Genomic DNA, 18,907 nt, shown 5'->3' on the forward strand with positions numbered 1-18,907 from the left:
GGAGCTACCCTGCCTCTCTGGAGTCCGCAGCATGCCCTCTGCTGGGACCGAAGGCGGAGACACTGCGGGTGGGCGCCTTCCCATCTCGTTCCCCGGTCGCCAGGAGATGCTCTCAGTGCTGCCGGCTCTGCATACAGCTTGGTGCTCCCCTGCTCTGCTTTCTGTGCTTTGGCTGGCCTTCATAATCTTGCTTTTAGAATCTCATCTAAATTCTTGGCTTTCATTATTAATCTTATCCATTTTTTGTCTAGCTTAGAAAGTTTAAAATGCTTTGCCTTAAAAAGAAAGGGTTAATTTGACTGCTTCACAATGGAACACCATCTAATGCCCAGATTTAATAATCGATTCCCCTGGAGGGCTCTGGCTCCGGGACGAGCTGCCTGTGGCCCCGAGCCTTATTTGTTTGTTGTAAGACAGGAGAGGAGGGCTCTTCCCTGACCAGGTCCCTATGCTCCGTTCCAAGTGCACAAGTTCACCTAATTTTCCAGCCATAACTTACCAGCCATAAACTGAGCCCTTATATGATGCTGAAACTTGGACACTGTTGGTAGGTTGGAGACACAGAATACAAGTGTCATAAACATAAGGACGCCCGAGTCCTCCCACCCGCCATGGCGAGGCTTCAGCTTCTACTGATGATCCCAGCCCACAGCAGGCAACAATCCCTGGAGCCTGGTTGTGATGCCCTGGGGACAGGGCTTGCCAGGCGGTGTACCTGAATGAGAAATGGGACCATGGGTTGTGCACTTAGCTCTTCCCAGGCCCTGCCGGATTTCCTTATTCCCACTCCACCCAATATGTGTGACAGTCAAGTAATTCCGTGTGTGTGTATGTGTGTGTCGGGGTACGTTGCCTCAGGTCTATGAAAAGCATGAGAAGCATATCCCTTCTCGCCTTCCCTCCCCGGCTCGCCTGGGCTCCAGGGTTGGTGGGGAAAGGGCATTAGGCTGATGCCTCCTGAGCAGGACAGCTGCCCCTGGACCTCCAGGAGTGAGCGTCCTGGTTTTGTGACTTCCTTAACCTAGCCCCCCCCACGGCCCCCGAGGCCCGTCTATAAATGAGGGCAAGAAACCAGCGCGCACGTGAGAGAGAAAGGAACACAGGCACTCCCACTGAGGCAGGGCGCAGGCATGGCGCTGGGACACGGACACAGCTGGACGGGTGTCAGTGACTGGGGTCCCACCACGAATCGCACGGTGAGCAGATGACTCACACGGCAGCTTAGCTTATCCCTGGGCCGGCCTCTCCATGGTGACTTTACTGCCCGTGACCCTCTCCCTCAAACATGGAGAAAGGAGGCGATCTGTCAGCCCGGCGCGCCTCTGCCCCCACGCCCGCACGTCTGGCGCGGCCGACGGAACTGCAGAAAGAGCCCCAAGTCTTTCGGGCTGTGCCTCTCTTCTCTATTAAACGCAGCACGTCCTGATAGAGGGTAGAGCCTAAGAATACTCTTTGCAGCACATCTGGCAGCGTGAACGATGTTATTTACAAATGCTATAAATCGATGTGCCAGCTTTTCCTGCGCTATCAAAGTTTTCAAGATAAGCCAATGCAAGCAATAACTCTCCTAAATTAATTCAAACATCAGTACCTGTTAAGCTTAAATGGACAGTCAATTACCTGGGCACATTTCCTCCGACGTCTGGGTCAATCAGAGTTGCCCAGCTATTCCAGCGCTTGATGATTAAAGATAAAATCTGTAACTAGTATTAAGACCTAGTTTATTGACCTAGTTTATTGGGGGAAAAAAAACATTGAAAGCATTTCGAAAACAAAGTCTGGCCTGATAATTTTATGTGTTTTGAAAAAGAATCCTTCCTTTAAGTGGCTATAAAAATTATTAGTGCAACATCAAAAATTACAAAATCTATTTTTGGCTGAATTGTATTTGCTCCTTATATGGAGGTCTCCCTGAAGGACGCAGCTGAGAAGATTTAAGAAAAATATTTGCAATAAAGGCAATGATCTCGTCACATGAGCTAATATCCCTTAAGACCACGAGGAAGCAGCCAAGGAAATTACAGAAATTACTATTTTCTACTGAAGAAAAGATATAGGGCATAACTGTCATTCACACGTACGGGCAATGAACACGGGCAATGTGATTCACGAGGGGATGTGAAGACGAGGGCTGAGGCCGGCAGCACTCGGACAGGACACGGTTGCCAGACGGCCCAACCGTCAGAAGGTCACTGTGACCGGGCCTCGTGCAAACAGCTAACGGGCAGGTGGTCCCTTCCAAGGGCTGGAAGGGCTTACACGCCGTGACGTGGGAGTGAAACGTGGACTGCGTTTACGTGGAGATCCCATCGGAAGCGTGATGCCGGGCAGAGGCGTGGCTGCTCAGCGTGGGCCTCGCTGCCCGGCTCGGGGTCCACGCGTCAGGCCCCAGCACGGCACCCGCCGCACTGCCAGCGGGTCACGCATGGGGTGCGGCAAGTCACCACCGCATCGTTTGTGACGTGTCCCCTCATACCAGAATCGATCAAAACAACACTTCAAAAACATGTTCGCAGACACCCTCTTTAAAACATTTATACGGATCGGCTTTATTGAAAGTGAACGCAGAGAGAAGGCAGCACGGAGGGGTCTCTCCAGATCGACCCCGGCATAGGAAGGTAGGAACCCGCCGGCCACGGTGGTCACTTATTTTTGCTGAGGGTTCTCTGTTTTTCTGCGTGCTCCACGATCTTCTCCTCCACGTACAGACCCTTCCTCTTGCGCACGGCGTTCATGTACTTCCGGGCCTGGTTCTCGGAATCGGCCTTTTCCCCGAAGTGCAAGTACTCCTCCTCGGTGGTCGGCACCCAGAAGGGGTCGCTGGGAATGATCTTGTAAGAGAAGGTGACAGAATGTCCCGGATCAGGCAACTACACTCATTTCAGACAGCCTTTCAAAACTCACACAGTCTTAGCTGAAGGAGAACAGTGAAACAATGAACAGCTTCTAGAAACGGTAATAAATACGAAGAATCACAGGAGGTGTGAACGAGTGGAAGTGGGACCCACAGAACCGGTAGCACACACATGCCAGAGCCGTCACTTCACACCAAGGAACAAGGGAAAACCTTCAATTTGAACAATGGCATAAAAAATCCCTTTTGCTAGGAAATACCTGGGTACTGGTGTCTTTTCATCAATTTTGCCTTTGTCTCCAGCAGAGACTGACACATGTAAATCCATTCTTGATGACTCTGAGCCTTTTGCTCCAAAACTCAGCGTGTGCCTGGTGAGCCGGACCGCTTGGCTCACAGATTTTACCCGGAAGAGGGGCAGACAGAGGCACCTCCTTCCCTCTTTTCTCTGGGCCCACGGCTGTTCACCACCCCACCGGCGAGGAAGACCAGTCCAGGGCGGGCACGCTGAGGACACTTTTTCTCTGAGGCTGCGGGTGGGGGGAAGGGAGAGGGCAGAGCTCGGGCACGGGGAAAGCAGCTGAGGTGGAGGGGCTCAGGTGCTCTGTGACGACCAGCAGCCAGGTCATGATGTCCATGAAAGTGGTGACCTTGGACACAGACTTTCCTGAGGTCCATGTCCAACGGACTGACTTCCAGGACAGGACAGAAGAGTGGGGGGATGGTTTCCCGATGGTTTCCTTCAGAGAGAGAAAGCTCATGAGCCCAACACTCGTGGCCTCTCTCTGCCTCCTCAGCACAGAATCTGACTGGTAAGCGTGAGAGGAGGAAACAGACTTGGGCAGTGTGGACTTTTCCTGCCCCCTCCATGAGAAGCTGCCCCCAGGAGGCACACAGCCTGCCCTGTCCCTCTGTGCCCTTTACAGCAGCTGCCCCACCCCGGCCCTGTGGCAGGGGCCCTGCCAGTCCAGTGGGTCTCCTTCTGGAGCTCAGCACTGCCCACGGTCGACACCACAGTCTCCACGGTCAGCCTGGTCAGCAATGAAGGTGGGAGTCTGACATTAACATGCCTGATTCTTTTTGTTGTTGTTTTCTCTCGTTTCTCAATTGGAGGAAGAAAGGGGTGGTATTTATTAAGTGGCCTCACATCCTAACACTTTTCAATTTAAAATATAGAAATGAAAGAAAAATATATTTTAAAATAGTTGCTCTTGGGGCGCCTGGGTGGCACAGCGGTTAAGCGTCTGCCTTCGGCTCAGGGCGTGATCCCAGTGTTATGGGATCGAGCCCCACATCAGGCTCCTCTGCTATAAGCCTGCTTCATCCTCTCCCACTCCCCCTGCTTGTGTTCCCTCTCTCGCTGGCTGTTCTCTCTCTGTCGAATAAATAAATAAAATCTTTAAAAAATAAAAATAAAAAAAAATAAAATAGTTGCTCTTCCATTTATAATTATACCAAAAGCCACAAGATACCTAGGAATAAACTCAACCAAAGAGGTAAAGGAGCTATACTCTAAAACTACAGAACGCTCATGAAAGAAACGGAGGAAGACACAAAGAGCTGGAAAAACCTCCCATGCTCATGGATCAGAAATATTGTTAAAATGTCTATGCTGCCTAGAACAATCTACACATTCAAAGCCATCCCTATCAAAATACCATCAACATTTTTCACAGAGTTGGAACAAACAATCCTAAAATTTGTATGGAACCAGAAAAGACCCTCAATAGCCAGAGGAATGTTGAAAAAGAAAACCAAAGCTGGAGGCATCACAATTCTGGACTTCAAGCTGAATTACAGAGCTGTGATCACCAAGACAGGCTGGTACTGGCACAAAAACAGACACATAGACCAATGGAACAGAACAGAGACCCAGATATGGACCCTCAGCTCTATGGTTAACTCGTCTTCGACAAAGCAGGAATGAATATCCAATGGAAAAGAGTCTCTTCAACAAACGGTGTTGGGAAACTGGGACGGCCACAGGCAGAAGAATGAAACTGGACCACTTCCTTACACCGTACAGAAAACAGACTCCAAATGGATGAAAGACCTGAATGTGAGACAGGAATCCATCAAAATCCTAGAGGAGAACCCAGGCAGCAATGCCTCTTCAATCTCGGCCACAGCACCTTCTTGCCAGACACGTCTCCAAAGGCAAGGGAGGGATGCAGAGAGCACTGCGGATCGGATCGGAGCCCACCATCCCCCCCACCCCCGACAAGGCCTCTCTGCAGGGGCAAGGGGAGGAGCCGGGAAATGGAACAGTCCTGGGCGGCCATCCACAAAGACTGTCTACACTGCAGGAGACGAGTTTCAAGCTGGTTACTGGCGCCCTTCCCTCTCCAGCTGGATGATAAACCCATCACAGAATGTAAAGAAGCTACGTGTTCTTAGTAGGTCTGAGGGACAGTGGCAAATAAGCTGTTAATCCTGCTAAAAAAGTGACAAATTTTATAAAAAGCAAGAAATGAGCTACTAGGTGAGAGACACCGACTGAGACTGGCCAAGTTACGAGCAGACTCCTTGTTTCAAAAATGTAAGACCAGCAGTTTCAAAAGATCCCATTTTGTGTGGGTCTCGGACATGGCCTTCTGAGGTTTGCTCAGCTTGTCGGCCGAGGCCCCAAGCCTTCTGCACACACCTCCATCTGCTGCAGGCCTCCTCTGGAGACCTGCTCCAGACGCCCCCTCCCTGGTGAGCGCCAACTTCCTGTTCCTCCCGGGAAGGTGCTCCAGACCCCCCTCCTGTGGGCTCAGCCGCCACACTGTGCCATGCCCCATACGACAGCAACCTAGAGGCATCAGTATGGAAGAAAAGATGCTGTTTTCTAACCGGTTTACCCAGACTTCATCTGCCCATGGTGAGAACAGTTTTTTTGCAACCCTACAGCCTAAAAGGAATGGCATTTTCTACTTCATGGGAAGGGAGGCACCCAAGTACTCGCTGTTGTCCTGGGCATTTAAAGAAAGAAAAGAAAAGGGAAAAGAGCCCGGAAGGAAAGAGCCCAGGGAGCTCCATGTCAGTCCTGTGCCCAAATGCCACCAGGATTACGGCCGGCAGGTGGGAAACGCTTGCCGGGTGCTATTGTGATCCTAACTGAGTGCTCCTCACCGTGGGTGAACCCTGGTCCGCCCCGCGGGGTGGGCTCAGGGTCACGCAGCCAATCCCAAGCTTGCGCTGACACGCATGTACCCGGCACTGGCTGGGATATTTTTCTTTCTGTGCCTGTTATTAGCTCCTTTTCTTCCTTTTTCATAGAAGGGGCAAAACATAGAAAGAGAAATTATGGGATTGCTGACTTCAAAGGTTTCCTCGTGGAAAATGCCTGTAATCTTATCTCCTCTATTTTTTGAAGCACTTTCTCTCAAAAGCTCTTGATTGTAAATTATATGGTGTGATAGAACACGAATGAAAGAAAGTGCCTTGGAGTGAGAAGCCAGATCTCAACAACTGCGTTATTTCTAAACCTAGCTATGGGGGGGAAACCAAGACAGCCAGAAGCTATCAGATCAATGACATTTAATTATAACATCGTTTTCAAGACTTTCAAAGATGTGACGCTTTTGGGAAGAGGACCAGGACAGGTGGCAGGGGAATGACAGAGGACAGCACTCAATTCTTCACTATATTCTTCTTTAAAGTTATGAAGAGACTGACTGTTAATAAACTAATGAGGCCAGAAAGTAACATTTTTTAAAAAACACTATTATTAAGTATGTAAGATTGCCGGCCTTTTTCTTTTTTAATTGAGAGAGAAAGGAGACTGAAAAAACCATCGTGGTTTTCACATTAACAAAAAATGCCCATTTGGTAAAACTTGATGCTGTTACACTAGCTGTTTCTGAATGCCCAATCTCAGATGGGTACTTGCTGATAGGTATTTCAGGCGGGCATCCTTAGGCTGGGGACAAGGCGGACGCACTTCTGTGAAGAGTCAGAGAGAGGAGAGTTTAGATTGCAGGCCGCACGGTCTCTGCTACCACCACTCAGCTCCGCGTGAAAGCCGCCACAGGAAATGTGTACATGAGCGGTACAGCTGTATGCCAGTGATCTTATTTACCAAAACAGGTCATGGGCCATAGTTTGCTGACTCCTGATCTAGTCAAAGACGACACTTCCCAACCTCCTTGTTAGGTGGGCATGACCAGACGTGGCCACAGATTGGCTGCAGGCAACGGGACTTGTGCAAAACTCCATTCTTGTCCCTGCAGGGGGGGAGCATGTCCCCCCCTTCCTGGCTGCAATGCTGGAATGCAGGGGTACGGTGGGAGGCAGAAGCCAAGTGCTGAGACAGGCGGCAAACCAGGGGGGCTCCTGCCAGTGAGCCCCCACCACCCCTGGCTGCCACCCCAGACACCAAAGAGAAGCTCGGCCTTATCTGAGCCACTCGACTCCGAGATCCTTTTGACAGAACAGCCTTACCTGCCTGTTTGCAATTAGGAAATAATGAAAACTTTCAGATTTTTTAAAATGCATTTCATAAATGCACCGTCAGGGTTACGTCTGACTGTAAAATGACGACGTATCTCTAACAAACAACAGACTACATGAATTCACACATATAACTCCTCCAATCACAACGCCATTACACCTGCTGTGAGTACCTGCTTTGGGTCTTACGTGCAGAAACCCCGGGGTCACTAACTACACTCTCTGTTCTGACCAAACACAGACAACCCGGTCTCGTCACCAGTGCGGACTGAGGCCATCTCCCCGCGATGGATGACCTGTCACCCTCAAGATATTCCGAAGCGTGAGCTGCAGGCTCAGGAGGCAGTTTTCAGCAGTGGCAGCACCGATGAAAAAAGCGTCTTCCTCTCAAGATTATTTCTTTGAAGTGGGATAAATCCCTCTTTGGTTCTAAATATCATTTCGTTGCGCTGCCCTGTAATCACACGTCTGGTCCCTAAAACACGTGGCAGAGGACGGTCATGATGTTTCAGGAACAGCATCATGGACATATCCGCACTACAGAGGTCGTTCTTCAGAGCTGCTTTGGTAAATCCATTCCTTCTACTTCTCACTGGTGTGTGCTCTTACTTAAAAGCGGAGTGCCAAAAACCAAAACCGGAAAGGTAAGAGTGTGGATAAGGGGGAAATTAGTACCCACTTATATTCAGAAATGAACCAGGAGGGTAAATGTTTTAGAGCCCCTGTTTTCTACATAATGAAATATAGCAATGACATCTCTTCAGATATAAACCAATAAAACCACCAAAACTTCACTTAGTTTCTAGACAAAGATACAAAATGCGAGAAAAATTTCACAGTAAATCTCTGTTAGAATGAAGATTATACTGACAAAAAAAGGGAGCCTAAATCGGAAGAACACCGAGTGTGGTTTGAGGGGCTCGAAGAATGTGAGCTCTTGGAAGGAGAAGCAGACGCACGTGCAGGTCCCGGATCAGCAGCTGCACTTGGCTCTGTTCAGGTGACGGGGACTGCCCGACCACGATCTGCCCCACCACGTCTGTTTTTCTCAACTGTCACCTGTCTTTACTTTGCTGATGGACCTGACTATACAACTCATTTTAAAAACGAGGTACTCCCTCACTGACTACATACCCCGCTGTGACCTGCACCGAAACAGGACCCATCTGGCTGACGGAGGTGAGAGAAATAGGAGCCGGAGTCTCACTGGGGCGGCGGCGAAGGAAGGGGCCGGGCCGGGCCGCGGGGCCCAGCAGAGGCCCAGCGCAGGCCCGGGTGAGCGTGCGCACTCCAGCGGGGCCACGGCGTCGGGCCCGGGGCCGCCTACTCCACGCGCTCTATCTCCGGGGACACGAGCTCGGCAGGCCGCACGGTCAGCCCCAGTCAGACGTGGAGCGGATATCCGAAGCTGGGAGTCCCCACACCAGAGCCAATGCTCCCTCCACTAAACCATGAACCACCGGAGGAAATGTGGACGCTGTGAAGTTACTTCTATTCCCTGTAAAGTGACAACAGAAACTGCTTTCTTACCCCAGCCTTTCTACTTACATCCAGTAGTTACAAAATTCTACCCTGGACCTGAGGCCATGACTTGAAACCTAACAGCGGCTCCCAGCCCGCACCCTGCACTCCTCCCTCACCGCTCCTCCAGCCACGCAAGCCTCTGGTCTCAGCTTTGCCCGAGTCTCCCTTCAGGGAAGCATCGGGAAGCCTGCTCTGACCTCCCCATGCATCCCGGGTGTGCTCACGGTCTTTTCATCTCTCCCCAGCGTGGACGTGGAGAGATTATCACCCCCAAACGTGGACTGACGTTTGCCGAGCCGACTACGGATAAGGTTTGCTCTTCCCCTACCTGCACCTACACCGACACTGAGGTGTTCTTGTGAGCCACACATCCCGCCACACGCGAAAGCCGGAGAAACCCTGAGCCCCCACGACGGGACTGCAGGTGATGTGACGCACAGGAATTGAAAGCTGTCCCCGGCAAGAAGCACAACTGTTCCCTCCAAACACCGCAAGTATTTTTCCCCCGGGGAGAAAAGTTCTGGGAGTTTCACTTTCAAAATGTCTGTGATTTTTCTTTAAAAATCTATCTTTGAGTGTTGGCGAGGATGTGGAGAAAGGGGAACCCTCTTACACCGTTGGTGGGAACGCAAGCTGGTGCAGACAATCTGGAAAACAGTATGGCGGTTCCTCAAGACGTTAAAAATAGAGCTACCCTATGATCGAGCAACTGCACTACTGTGCATTTACCCCAAAGATACAGACGTAGTGAAGATACAGACTGAACCCCAATGTTCATAGCAGCATTGTCCACAATAGCCCAACTGTGGAAGGAGCCGAGATGCCCTTCAACAGATGAATGGATAAAGAAGATGTGGTCCATATACACAATGGAATATTACTCAGCCATCAGAAAGAACAGTTACCCAACATTTACATCGACATGGATGGAACTGGAGGGGATTATGCTAAATGAAATAAGTCAAGCAGAGAAAGACTATTATCATATGGTTTCACTCATGTGAAACATAAGGAATAGTGCAGAGGACCACAGGGGAGGGGAGGGAAAAATGAAAGGGAAGAAATCAGAGAGGGAGACGAACCATGAGAGACTGTGGACTCCAGGAAACAATCTGAGGGTAACAGAAGGGAGGGGGTGGAGGGAGGGGGTAACAGGGTGATGGGCATTAAGGAGGGCACGTGTGGTGATGAGCACTGGGTGTTATATGCCACTAATGAATCGTTGAACACTAATGTACTATATGCTGGCTAATTGAACATAATAAAAATAAATAAAAATAAAGTTGCATTCTACAAAGAAAAATCAATCTTGGAAGGGAAACATAGGATTAAATGTTCTGTGTCTTAAATTTTATGTGCAGTAAAAAGAAAGAATGAGTGTGTGTATGAGTGTGTGTGTGTATTACCGGCCACCCGTAACCCAAGGATCATTCACTGTGGATGAAAGACAGCCAAACGCTTTCTGAGCCACCCACAGCACAGCGCCCCAGGAAGGCCAACCGGCGCGGGAAGCCCTGTTTGCTACGCCTGGCATCGAGTGGAGGCAGCGCACGGGACCCTGAGGCGCAGGGAAAGGGATTCGGGCTGTTACCTCCCAGTGGCTGAACACCAGCTGCGGGCTGGCCAGCCCACTCGTCCGCTTCCGGATTTCATCCGCAAAGCCGAAGCTCTCGGCGACTGGCAGCACGGCCTTGATGATGAACATGTCTGTCCCTTCCTTCATCTCTTCTTGAAGCACTCGGCCTTCTCTCTTGGACAAGACAGCATAGACCCGACCTGCAAAGCCATACAGCTTTTAAATTCATTGAGCCGTTAGGTGTCTAGGGCCACACAAAGACCAGATTACTCACGTCCCGTAACAATCCACTAGTGAGTAACTCTGTTACCAACCATGTGGGTTTACAAAAGCATGGACGCTTTTTTTTAAATGTATTTAAAAATAAAGCCATAGCAAACTAGAGACATAAAGGTAACACAAAGTAAAACCACCCCAAGCTGCATGACCCAAAGGGCAATCTGCCCGACATGGCATGAGCAGCAGGAGACTTTGAAAAGGACCTTCTGATACAATTTCACCCATGAGCGGTCTCTGGGCATGAAACCCAGTGAGATGAGTGTGATTGGACTTGGTAAATATTAAAATATTTTAATAACTATGAGACGTTACTAATATGACGGTGACTGCGTAAGGCTATTGGGCCTAGGAAACAAGCAACTGGCACAGTGGCATTCTTATATCAGAGATGAAAACCACATACATAGAAATGCATGCTCATGTTTTAAAAACTGCTGAGATGTAAGCGGCGTAAGTATTTTATTTCCCTGAAAACGGCTGGTCTTTGGCATCTTTCAAGTCTGGTAACAACGTCTCCTGCCACAGCACAGAAGGCCAGCAAATCCTCCCGGCTAAGACTCGTATTCCATCCCTCCCAAAGCTGCCTGACAGTCGGGAGGGAGAGGTCTTCCCGGGGGTCTCCTATAGGAGTGCCTTGGGGCACAAGTCTCCTTTCAACCAGAAAGCAGGACCCACTCTGGAAAGAACAGAGACAGAGGGAGCATCGCACAGCTGTGAGGAACCGGCTGGGGCCAGCAGCCACTCTCATCAAAACTTCCCATTTCACCTACCACTTAGAAAAAGTGGTTTTTATTGCATAACTGATCTAGGAACACGTTGTCCTAAAAGGTTTACAACGCTGCGGCTGAACAGGGCAGACGTCTCCTTGGAGCACCAGCACGGGCCCCGACGCTCCCTTCCTGAGTGCCAGGGGGGTGACCTGGGTGCCTGTGCCCACCCAGAGCTGCCTGTTTCCAACTAGGAACTGAGCACCCAGAGCCAGCCTTCTGACTGCGAACTTCTCTGACTCACACTCCCCCTGGTGGTGGGGATCAGGAAGGACCAAGGAAAACAAAAGGCAGGAGGCCCATCGTGTCATGTGGCGGCCTTGGGAAGAAAAAACGCCTGAACACTCTAGCGGGTCTTCCTCATCTCCAGGTTTAGCAGAAAACCAAACAAATCACAATTCTGTCAGTGCTGAAAAGCCTAGCCCTCTCCCCCCACAGCTCCCACACTTTATGCTCCCTTTCTTCCGTTTCCTGAGTGTTCCGAGTCTCACTTCTGGGCTCTACTGGTGGCCTGGGCTCAAGCAAAACTGCTTCGTTGACCCATCACCATCACTTTCAGATGGCAAATGTCCTTGTCCCATCCTCTCACGATTCTGTGTGGCTGCTGACGGCTCTCCCCAGGGTCAGCATCGCCCCCCTCAGGCCCCAAGCCCTCTGACTATCAGCAGAAACAATTCAGGGACTGAAGACCCCCACAACCACTCGCTGAGTCTCCGTTTGCTTCTCTGAACTCTCCCTGCCGAGAGCTGATTCGTTTATCATTTGTGTGCGTTCAACAACGGAGGCCATGCCAGGGCTGCTGAGACTGTCTCTACACCCCACCCCCACCCCTACCCGGTCACCCACCAGCCCTATGCTGACCACTGCTGCCAAGGCACCCCCATCGTGCAGTCCGACCCCTCCAAATGCAGCACACCTGAGACGAAATACCGTCCCTGCCCACTGTCCAGACTAGAAGTCTGCATTACAGAAACTGAACAGAGGGTCAGAGGGGAACAGAAGGGACACCAGGATCCACCAGAGAGAGATTCTGCTGGCTCTGCTCCAGCTCACCTCCTCCAGTGGGGCCCAGGCCATGTCAGGGCCGCCTACCCGCTGGGCCACTCTCCAGCCCCAAATCTGCTCCCCTTTACTTTGTTAGCTCTAATTTCTATCACACAGGATGACTGTCATTCCTATGGCACACCAGCCTCTAAGCTCCTCGGGGATGGCTAGCTGGCTTTCTCTTCTCTGCCCTGAACATCTCCCATCTTTCCATGAGAGGCCCATCACTTCCTGTTCCATCCTGACCCTTTCCTATCTGCACCACCATGACCTTCTCTTCCCACTCTTGGCATGTAGTGCCCAGAACTGAACCTAACACTCTGGGTACAGTCTTGAAGCTCTGAGACAAGCGCAATGATGGTCTGTCTCCTAGAGGTCATATATATCTGCCTGAGATTCCCAGCAGGGGAGAAAACCTTAGTACAACAGCTAGTGTGTGTGAACGAGTAACCCTGACCCAGCTAGCTCATTCTAGGAAAAGCTTTAGGTGGTTTACAGAAGAAAATACTACGAAACAGCAGGGTGGAGCGGGGCGGATCTAATGAGTGAACTGGAGTGGAGACTGCAAGGGGGGGACCAGCGGCGATGAGCCCGCGGCCGCGATGCAGAGGCCCAGGTCCTTCCCTTCCTTCGGGGGTCATCCCAGCGGGCTCGGATCAATAACTGCAATGAAGGCTGAATGTAATTAATTGTGTAATTCTAAGCCATGCAATTTTAATTCCACTAAAACTAAGTCCTAAAACTAGGGCATAATGATGGATCACTGAACAGAGGAAAACGGCTATAAACAGAATCTTCCAAATACATGCTGCTTTCATGACAGGTGCGTCCACTGCCTGGACCCTCTAAACTGCCACCACTCTCACTGAGACGTCTGGCAGCCATACCCAGGAGGCCTCGGCGAATACTCCAACTCCCCTTCAGCCTGACATCTGCTCCATCATACCCCAGTCACCTGTCTGTGTGCCCAAAGAGCACGTGTGCCCCGCTGTACTGCGTGCGAGGCACCAAGAGGCAAGCACCCATCAGGGGAGGAAATGGCAACAAAAAGGTTCATTGATGGAAACAGTCTGGTCAGGGCTGGTCTTTGAATGCCTACACCATCAACATCACAGCCCGAATTCAAGGCCCTCTGTAACCAGGGCAGCGACCAAGGATGTCAAACTCTGGGACTGCCAGGCCCGACAGCACACAGAGCACAGACTCCGTGCGTCCAGCCAAGTGGGAGCACTCCCCACCGCGGCACACATCCGGGGGCCTCGATGGCGTGCCTGGTCCCACTCCACAGTCGCGTCCTTTCCATGAGTTAAAGCCCGTTCAATATCACCTGCTCCCCCGAGTCTTCTGCGGGGTCCTGAGATCAAAACCATCTCTTCGCCATCAGGCCTCACTGCATCTACCCTGCTCTCGTGTGGCGTTAGATACTCCCGCGTGTGTCTTTTCTTCTGTAATAGGCAGCAAGACTGGCCTGCACGCTCTACAATCATTCGGGCTGGAAGTTGGGCAATTAAAGGTATGATTTCTTTTCTTTTCTTTTTTTCAGAATTTAGGAAAGGAAGCAGCTGTTCACAGCAATGTTTTCTCTTACAGTAAACAAACAGGAAACAATGCGGATTTCCAATTTGGGGATGATGGGAAGTAAATTATAGCATAACAAGTTGATGGGTTGTTACGCAGAGGTTGAAATGAAATCTGTGAATACTAAGTAGCCAAATGGAAGCAGCTTATAAAATAGTAAATGTAAAAAGCAAAACATCACACTTCCTCTACCATAAGGTTACAGCTATGCAAAATGTACTATTATGGACAGAGACTGTAAAAGAAAGTGGAGAAACAACACACTGATTTCCAAGGAGGAAGATTCTTCTTTTATCTTGTGGTTTCTGTTCTTGTTGGCAACCCTTGCGGTCTAACTTCAATGAAAACATACACGCAGAGAAATCGGCGGGCACTTCTGATTCTTATAAATCAGGTCACATTAACCTCATTCCCTTCTGTTGCAGAGCGAGCGGACTGCTAAATCAAGCAGATGTGGTTGACAGGATGCAGATGGGCCTCCACCAAACATGAGCTACGGTGCGCTGTGGACACGGCAGGGAATGTGGACTCTTCTACAGAGGAACTCAGCCCCGAGTCTGCAGGAAGTGCATGTCAGCAAGCTGTCCCCACCCCAGCAAGATGGGTCAGCACCCTGACTGCAGCTCTGTGCCCTTATGATGATCACCAGCCACCCACGGGTACAGAAGGCATGATGATCAAATCCAAAGTTGACAGGAGGCTGGAAGCCTACTCAATACTGGGGCAGAATCAGGGTGACCAGGTAAGGACCCGCACTCAACAAGACACACTTGTGAGTAAACGTAAGGTTGTACAGTTGGCTTCAACCAACCAGCTGTCCAGGCTTAGACGTACTGCTGAACAGAAGCTCCTATAAGACCAGGTAGGAACGAGTCCTCTCTGAGCCCCGTCGTGGTCTTCAGTGCTGTGCTACAGAGAGAGCCAGTTTCACACTTAGCTGCTCAACTCCGAATTATTCCATCCATCACAGTCCATTTCAAACAACTATCACTTTCAAAAAGTCTGCCCTGTTGCGAATTTTGCTAATCTCAATTTCTCATAAAATTTCACTGAAAGACCATATTTATTCACTGGATTCAACCGTGTTGTGCTTTTTAACAGTTTTACATAATTAGGCTTTGTCACCTAACTCATCTCTCACAGCAGGAATTATGCTTAACACAGCGAAGGTATCTATACATGTCCATACGTTTCTGTTGAAATGAATTATGAGATGCTGATGAAATGTAAAAAGAACCCTGCATCTGGAAGAGGAGAGGTTTCTAAAAGTAAACAGCAACACTTACTGAGGCTGTTTCTGACTCGTGAAGGCACCTATGTTCTGACAACGGAGCATTTATCCCTATGGCCAAAAACTCAGGGGGGACTGCAGTAGCCGACGCTGTGATTGAAACTCTAGAACTAGCAGAAAAAGTTATTTTTCACACGTGAGGTTGTTGCCAAAGATAAAAACCATGAGGAGCCAAGAATGAAAGGAGCTGCTAGGTTGGAGGATGGACCACAAAGAGAGACAGCGGCTACTCACGAGACAATCACAAGCACAATCGAATTCTGCTGTCCGATGTTCGAAGTTACAGGGGAAGGCGCCTGGTGGCTCAGTCAGTTGAGCGTCTGACTCTTGATTTCGGCTCAGGTCATGATCTCAGGGTCGTGAGATCGAGCCCCGCATCGGGCTCTGTGCTCAGCGGGGAGCCTGCTTGACAGTCTCCCTCTCCTTCTCCCTCTGCCCCTCCTGCTCACGTTCTCTCTCAAATAAGTAAATAAATAAAATTTTTTTAAAAAATCTTAGAAAAAAGTTAAAGGCAATTTTCATGGGTAAAAATGAGAACAGACCCACACCTTTAAGAAAGTAGAGTTTATAGGTAAAGAAGGCCATTTTCTTGGGATCATTTCCCCAGGTACAGTGATTTTAAGATGACTATTTTTCTGCAGAATGTCCCAATCTGACCATAAGCAATTCTATAAATCTACAGGATTTCTTAACAGTCTGTGTAGAAAGAATTAAGTTTTTAAGAGACTAAGAACACTCATTTTGCTAAATAAAAAAGAATGGAACTTGTCTTTTTACTTGTCTTGTGCCAATTCTTGGAGAATTTAGAGCATCCGTCAGCAAAGCCTGGAAGATCTCTGAATATCTGGGCAGGAAGCAAAGGGCCTTGGGAAGATAGAGGTCTCCTCGTTTCTTCTTCCATGAAGGTGGTGATTGAGTAAGAAAAAGGAAAACAGAGAAAGTGAGCAGCTCGCTGTACTGACCTTGGGGGCTAGAACGTGGCCGTCATTACTGAAGAACCTCTCGAAGCAATGAGAAAATGGACGTATGAGGAGCCCCTCACCTCTAAGCAGCTTCACGCTGATGAGGGCTTCAGGCTAATTCAGGAACAATTCCAGACCGTCACGAAACACAGTTTCTTTGTAAGGCGGAGGGTGTGGCAGCGAGCTAGGTCTCAGGAATGTATTAAGAAAGCTGGCCAGTGGCCATGGTACAGAGACCCAGCACCAGGAGGAGGCCAGCCAAAGACTGACTCCGCTCCGAAGAGAGAAGAGGGCAAATAACCCTGACGATCAAGATATGTACTTCTTCCTGCAACGTGCCAGAACGGAGTCTGACGGCCAGGTGGAGAGTGCCAGGACGGAGAGAAAAGGACACAATCACAGTGATATTTCGAAGGACTGTCCTAGGGCTGCCTGGTCTCGTGCAGGGTCCTGGTGGTGATTTCCTAAAGGAAATGGGAAAGTGGGCACGGAGCACTGACTCAGCGGGGATGACTCAACAGTCTGCCTGAGTTTTGGTCTGATAAATGCCAACAGCTGATCCTGGCTTCATGCGGTATGTGGAAAATTTGTCTTCTCAGAAAGCAAAGGACAAATGCCACTCCCAACAGATAATGTAGGCGAGTCGGCAATTTGGAGAGGAGATATGTGTTCCCATTACTCTCCCAGAAGTGCGGGAGAGGGAGGGACAGGCACAGATGTATGGGGACCCAAGACTTTCGGAGGGATCGTTTCAACCACATAAAGGAAAAGAAACAGAAAGAGACAAGTTTTGGCATAACAAACTCTAAGATAAAATTCCTTTCAGGAGTAACAAGAGTCTGAAATATCAACCACAAATGGCCCCAATGAGAGAAAAAGGAGGAGATCCTCCCCAACCCCAAAATACAACAGTAGCTTCAAAATAAACCTGTTGGGTCAAGGGAGGTGCGCTGCTGTGTCCTCACTGCTCTTAGAGGACACGCACAGTGGATGGAAGAAGAAGAGGTGCGTCAGGAGCGCGTGCAGGGTGTTAAGCTGAGCCTGCCAAAATCAAAGGGCCAACTACCGACACCAGAAAGGGTCTTCTCCCTCAGCTTCAAAGCAAGGATGAGACGTGTCTGCAATATGGAGAAGTGTGTGCAGTGTCAACAGAGAAGAGCTGGAAAGCAGGGCTTCCTCGCACGTGTGTGGCCTGCACTGTCCTCAGTGAGGAGGACGGGGGACAGACTGTGGCCGGGAGAACGAATACAGGAGAGAGAACACTCAAGTTCAAGACAGCCGAGGAGCTGATGAGCGGGCAGCTGGCCTCCTATACAGGCTCCGTCTCTGGGGCTGGAGTCTATATCTAACGGTTCTTAAGAAACTTTTCCTTTTGAGAAATTATGGATAATCTCTGCCAACAAATGAACTTCTGGGGGGATAAAAACACTGGATTCTAGAAGCTGCAGACTTGAAAGCCTATGCTAATTTCCTACAGAGTTTTAAGAAAATATTGAAGGTTGGTACATATTTATACAAGTATGATTTAGGCCTTTGGAGATGCGTGGACTTTCTAACACATCTTATCAACCTACCCTGACTTTTTTCTATATGGTTGGTACGCTGATCATCAGGGGAAATCTACAGATACGAAGGAAATTAACTTCATCAAAACATTCAATTCACTGCTTATGGAGTTTCAGTTCTCACCAGACAAGAAAAGACACATAAAAAAAAATGAAAAAAGAATCAGTGTGTTAAGACTGTGGTGCTGGGACTTCATTTTCTTGGCATTAACAAAAACAAACAAAAAACCACACACACACAGACACACACACAGACACACACAACTTCCTGTGCTATTGTGTATCTATAAAAAAACCTAAGGGAAACAAGGAATTGTATAGATCCAGTTGACTCATACGTAAATACAGGAGTTTGCGGGACTACGTAATCTCTATGGTCTAGTCAATCACCAAAATGCGGATTCTGCTTTCTGGGGAACAAGTGGGAAGACGTAACTTATTTGAAAAAAGAAATGATGTTGATCCTGACTCCCCGTGAGTCAGTGACAGGATGCAATTGCTAGATGCCGTTAGGAGAGCGCTGTCACCCGGAGGCTCCCTCCATGCTGGTCGGAGGATCTCTGGGGGGCTATGCTCACGTGTGGCTGCTTGGAGAGGGATGCACAGCAAGTATGCCCCAAAGGACAGCAGTGGGACAGCGAAAGGGCACAAAACATCCCATCGTGAAAACACAGCTGAAGGCTCTGGAGAGTTTTCTGCTGGACACACACCAGAGAACAAATGTGCTCCTCAGCCACGTGACGGGCCACAGCTTGCAGGAGGGATGGATGGTGGCACACATGGCTGAAAACGAGCAGGAGACCAGACTTCTGCCCAAGAGAAGCAAGACGACACCTTGTCATGGAACAGCCTGTGAGCTGCCCGTCAACAGAGGTATTCAAGTTGAGGTGGCATCTGTCAGGGTCTCCTTCGTGGTTCCCTGATTCTGACCCCACCTCTGCCTTCGCGGATTAACACAATTCTCAGTGAAAATGGAGGAGAACACCGGGGAATGGTCTTGATTGGTTTCCTCAAACTAATCTATGGATTCCAT

The 18,907-nt window shown here is 49.5% G+C and overlaps 1 protein-coding gene across 1 annotated transcript in view; it reads right to left on the bottom strand.

Annotated features, from left to right (window-relative positions):
• Nucleotides 1-2,524: 2,524 nt before the first annotated feature.
• The window catches only part of EFL1 (elongation factor like GTPase 1), a 122,745-nt gene continuing 106,362 nt past the window's right edge, over nucleotides 2,525-18,907 (bottom strand). The window contains exons 19-20 of the mRNA XM_045812984.2: nucleotides 10,404-10,588; nucleotides 2,525-2,831 (exon numbers count right to left, since the gene is read on the bottom strand). Coding sequence (XP_045668940.1) covers nucleotides 2,643-2,831; nucleotides 10,404-10,588 — 374 coding nt within the window. The 3' untranslated portion in view covers nucleotides 2,525-2,642. The remainder of the gene's footprint in view (nucleotides 2,832-10,403; nucleotides 10,589-18,907) is intronic.

The sequence above is a fragment of the Ursus americanus genome, chromosome 28, assembly GCF_024610735.1.
Source record: "Ursus americanus isolate L20-20 chromosome 28, mUrsAme1.1.p, whole genome shotgun sequence".
In the NCBI taxonomy this organism is placed as follows: domain Eukaryota; kingdom Metazoa; phylum Chordata; class Mammalia; order Carnivora; family Ursidae; genus Ursus; species Ursus americanus.